Source organism: Vicia villosa, linkage group LG4 (assembly GCF_029867415.1).
Source record: "Vicia villosa cultivar HV-30 ecotype Madison, WI linkage group LG4, Vvil1.0, whole genome shotgun sequence".
Taxonomy (NCBI): domain Eukaryota; kingdom Viridiplantae; phylum Streptophyta; class Magnoliopsida; order Fabales; family Fabaceae; genus Vicia; species Vicia villosa.
In genome coordinates this window covers 82,803,688-82,808,569 of record NC_081183.1, presented here as the reverse complement: position 1 = coordinate 82,808,569, position 4,882 = coordinate 82,803,688, and the positions used below count along the sequence as shown (strand labels likewise).

Genomic DNA, 4,882 nt, shown 5'->3' with positions numbered 1-4,882 from the left:
TCCTATTACTATTAATTCCCAATTATTTTGATATAAAATCTTTAAATTTTTTATTAATATCTCTTATTTTAATATTTTAAAAAAATCTTTATTTTTATAAACTTCTTCGTAGTAATAATAATATAGCTTTTAAAAAGATTTTCTCATTAATTTTTTAGTTCTATATAATAAAAAAATACCAAAATGTCTATATAAAATTTTAGCTAAAAAAATCCCTATTAAATAATCCTTCTTTAATATTTTTTAAATTCTCACCTTTTTAAATCCTATTTAATTCCATGATGATCACAAACAACATGGAATACTTGAATAGAGTGTTGTTGGATGTTCGCAATAACCGCACCTTTAAATTCCACCCTAAATGTGCTAAGTTACTGATTACTAACCTTTGTTTCGCAAATGATATTTTGCTGTTTGCTAAGGGGGATACAGATTCGGTCAGGATTCTGATGAGTAAGATTAAAGCCTTCTCAACAGCCACGGGCCTGACCATTAGTATCCCAAAGAGCAAAGTGTATTGTGGGGGAGTGGATGAAACCATATGTAAGAACATCTTGGAGGCTACTGGTTTTGGTCGCGGATCCTTGCCATTTAAATACCTTGGGGTACCCCTGGATAGTAAAAAGCTAACAATTAATAGCTGCAAACCACTCATTGACAGAATGCTGAGCAGAATCAATCATTGGAGTGCCAAACTCTTATCGTATGCCGGCAGGATGCTGCTTGTGAAATCTGTCATGTTTGCCATCGCCAATTACTGGATGCAGGTTTTTCTCCTTCCCAAAAAGGTTCTCCAGCACATTGAGAGCCTGTGCAAGCGGTTCTTATGGACGAGCAAAGAGGATATGAGTAGAAAAGCTCCCATTTCTTGGGACCAAGTATGTAGACCGAAAGTATAGGGTGGCCTAAATATCATCTCGCTGGTTGAGTGGAATAAAGCAACTATAGGAAAGCTCTTATGGAATCTCAGTGAGAAGAAAGACAAATTGTGGATTCATTGGATCCATCACTACTACCTGAAGAGAACAACTTGTGCTATGTACCAACCTCCTTCTCATTGCTCCTGGATGTTGAAAGAAATGTTCAAATGTAAGGACCTTATGATGCATTCGAAGGTTTGGGCATCCTTTCTAACCATTGGTAAATACACTACGCGGAGGATGTATAATATGCTTAGAGGTGAGAGACCGAAAGTGACATGGAGAAAGCTCATCATGGGAAACGGTGCGAGGCCTAGGGCGGTGTTTGTGGCTTGGATGGCTTGTCTTGGTAGACTGCCAACCAAGGACAGGTTGCTGAAATTCGAAATCCATACTGATGGTTTTTGTGTTTTTTGTGGTTTGCAGGAAAGTGTTACTCACCTCTGTTTTGAATGTGATCAGACTAAATATGTTTGGACTCATATGTTTGAATGGTTGGCGACTCAGAAAAAACCGTTGAATGGAAGGGTCGACATTGATTGGTTTATACATATGACAAAAGGTAAGAGCTTTCAATGCCAGAAGATTAAGATTATCTTTGCTAAGACCATTTATAGCATTTGGAAAATGAGAAATCTCATAATTTTCCAGAATTATACTGCTGAGATGTTGAAATGTGAAGACATTATAGAGTTAGTGGATATAGGCCTTGATAAGTATAGGAAAAAATGATCATTTTGAGTCTCTGGTTATTCATGTGAGACTATAGGTATTTGTTTTGTCGCTTTGGTGCTTGGATCCGCGGATCGGCTTTGTACTGACTATATTTTTGGGAATAATATATACTTTATTTTCAAAAAAAAAGAATCCTATTTAATTCTCAATTATTTTGATATAAAATCTTTAATTCTCCTATTAATAGCTCTAATGGTAATATAAATTAGAGCTATAAAAGTAGAATTTAAAACTGTAACATTAGAATTCAAAATGTATAAATTTTTTTTTGGAAATCTTGGTAATAACTCTAAATTTATATTAATAACTCTTAAATTTTTATAATATTTTGTATTGAAAAATGGTAGAATTAAAAAAAAATCTTGATTATAATACTTATATAGCTTTAATGGGTTACCGTTTTAATTCTTCTATTTATATATTAATAACTCTTATAATAAATTATATTGTTAATAAAACGGTAAATATTTGTGTTAACCTTTTTAATTTCTTTAATTATTAAACAAAATTATTCAATAAAAATAGGTCTTATCTACCATCAGATTCATATTAAAATAAATTCTTTTTTTCTTTTGTATTGATAGTTTTATTTTATTTTTCTTAGTTCTCACTTATATTTTAACTCTCTTTTGATTTATGTTGCAGGCTAATGACTCTGATTTATGTTGCAGGTCCTTGACTCAATTTAATCTATGTATCAATTATTTAAATACTTTATCAATAGTGTTATGTAATAATTTGTTTTGAGAATCAATATAATATTTCGTTATTTACTTTTATAATTTTCTCTTCTTTTTATTGTTTATCTGAATATAACTATTTTTGCTATGTGAATGAAAAAAAGAGGATAAAGAAAATTTTTATTGTTTCTACTTTTGCATCCCTCCTACTTAAAAATCTTAAGAAAAATCGCAGCTCATGTAAATATAATTTTAACAGTAATCTTTGAGAGAGTTGTGTATTTGATTTAAATTTATTTATTTAATTATTATAGATTTTTTATAAACAAAAATGAGAGATTGAGAAGAATTTAGGAATAAAAAATGTCTCATTTATTAATATTTTATTGCTTACAAGCCATTTGTGATTCACTTGATATCATAATATGATAAAAATGATTTTTTTTATGCAATTGATACATCTATCTATATATTTTTACATCACAATTACTTATGTGATTTATTTTGCATTTGAAAATAAAATATAAATTTAAATCGTTTTTATATTGGTCTTAATGAAAATAGTTTATCTTGATATGGATTGAAAAAATTTAATAAATTGGTCATTTGAAAGTAGAATTAGTAGAATTTGATCTCTATATAATTTAATTAAAAGGATTTTTATTTACTATATCATCTCATGTAAGATTGAAGTTAATTTGACATAATATTTATTTTTTATCTTATTATTCACATAAATTTTTTCTCATAATTTTAATTTTGTTTTTCAATTCTATTTTATTTAATTTTTATTTTAATGAATATTAAAATTGTAAATAATACACTATATTGCAGATAATATATAAACATTAAAAACAAAAACAAAAATGCGTTTATAATTACTATTCAAGAAAAATTTTAAATAAAAAATTCAAAAATAAAAAAATATAATTCTAAGTGAGTTACATAATTTTTTTTATGATAAAAAAATTTGCATTTATTTGATTTTAAACTATAACAAATTAATCTATACATTTTATTTAATTGGTGAAGGAAAGAAAACAAAATAGTAAAATTATTTAGTAGCTGATTTATGAAATTTCAAATATTTTAGAAAGTATTATTCTTATGTAATTTTACAACTTCTTTAAATTGAATACTTCTTTAAATTGAATTTTTAAATTATCGTATATATATATATATATATATATATATATATATATATATATATATATATATATATATATATATATATATATATATATATATATATATATATATATATATATATATATATATATATATATATATATATATAGAGGAGGGTTATATTTACTTCAACAGTAAGTTATTATAATTTACTCCAGATCTTGACCATTAATTCTTTTCAATCTAATTGTTAAAAATAATAAGAAATAGTTTTCTCTCTCCATATTTAATTATTTATTATTTTTAACCATTAGATTGAAAATAATAAATGGTCAAGATGTGGAGTAAGTTATAATGACTTACTCTTGGAGTAAATATAACCCTCCTCTCTCTCTCTCTCTCTCTCTCTATATATATATATATATATATATATATATATATATATATATATATATATATATATATATATATATATATATAGGGCATATCATATTAGAATGGCTTTTTTATATGAGAATGTGAGAATGAATCTGAACCATTGAATTTTAAAATAAATGGTGGAGATTATGGGTGAATCTTTTTTTCTCTCTCCTATATTTTGAAATAAATGAAATAAATGGTGGAGATTATGGGTGAATCTTTTTTTCTCTCTCCTATATTTTGAAATAAATGATGTAGGAGAGAGAAAAAAAAGATTCACCCATAATCTCCACCATTTATTTTAAAATTCAATGGTTCAGATTCATTCTCATATTCTCATATAAAAAAGTCATTCTCATATGATATGCCCTAAATATATATATATATATATATATATATATATATATATATATATATATATATATATATATATATATATATATATATATATATATATATATATATATATATATATATATATAGCATATCATATGAGAATGACATATTTATATAAGAATGTGAGAATGAATCTGAACCATTGGATTTTAAAATAAATGGTGGAGATTATGGGTGAATTTTTTTTCTCTCTCCTATATTTGGAAATAAATGAGGTAGGAGAGAGAAAAAAAAGATTCACCCTTAATCTTCTCTATTTATTTTAAAATCCAATGGTTCAGATTCATTCTTACATTCTCATATAATTATGTCATTCTCATATGATATGCCCTATATATATATATATATATATATATATATATATATATATATATATATATATATATATATATATATATATATATATATATATATATATATATATATATATATATATATATATATATATATATATATATATATATATATATATATATAATTATAAATTAATGTATATATTATTTACAGATTTATTTATGTGTTGAAAAATAAATAAAAAATTAGATAATTATTTAATAATTTGATTTATGAGATAAAATGTTAAATTTGATTCATTTGAAAATT

The 4,882-nt window shown here is 24.6% G+C and overlaps 1 protein-coding gene across 1 annotated transcript; it reads left to right on the top strand.

Annotated features, from left to right (window-relative positions):
• The first annotated feature begins 296 nt into the window (after positions 1 to 296).
• LOC131597432 (uncharacterized) lies at positions 297 to 2,305 on the top strand. Its single transcript, XM_058870132.1, has 3 exons — positions 297 to 878; positions 1,347 to 1,482; positions 2,301 to 2,305. The coding sequence occupies exons 1-3, from the start codon at positions 297 to 299 to the stop codon at positions 2,303 to 2,305; spliced, it is 723 nt and encodes a 240-aa protein (XP_058726115.1).
• Positions 2,306 to 4,882: the final 2,577 nt, after the last annotated feature.

What these genes read in the sequence shown, in the direction of transcription:
- LOC131597432 (XM_058870132.1), top strand. Translation starts at nt 297, where the DNA reads ATGGAATACTTGAATAGAGTGTTGTTGGATGTTCGCAATAACCGCACC. An exon ending in CTCCCATTTCTTGGGACCAA is followed by an intron (nt 879 to 1,346) that starts GTATGTAGACCG and finishes TGTGGTTTGCAG; the next exon opens with GAAAGTGTTACTCACCTCTG.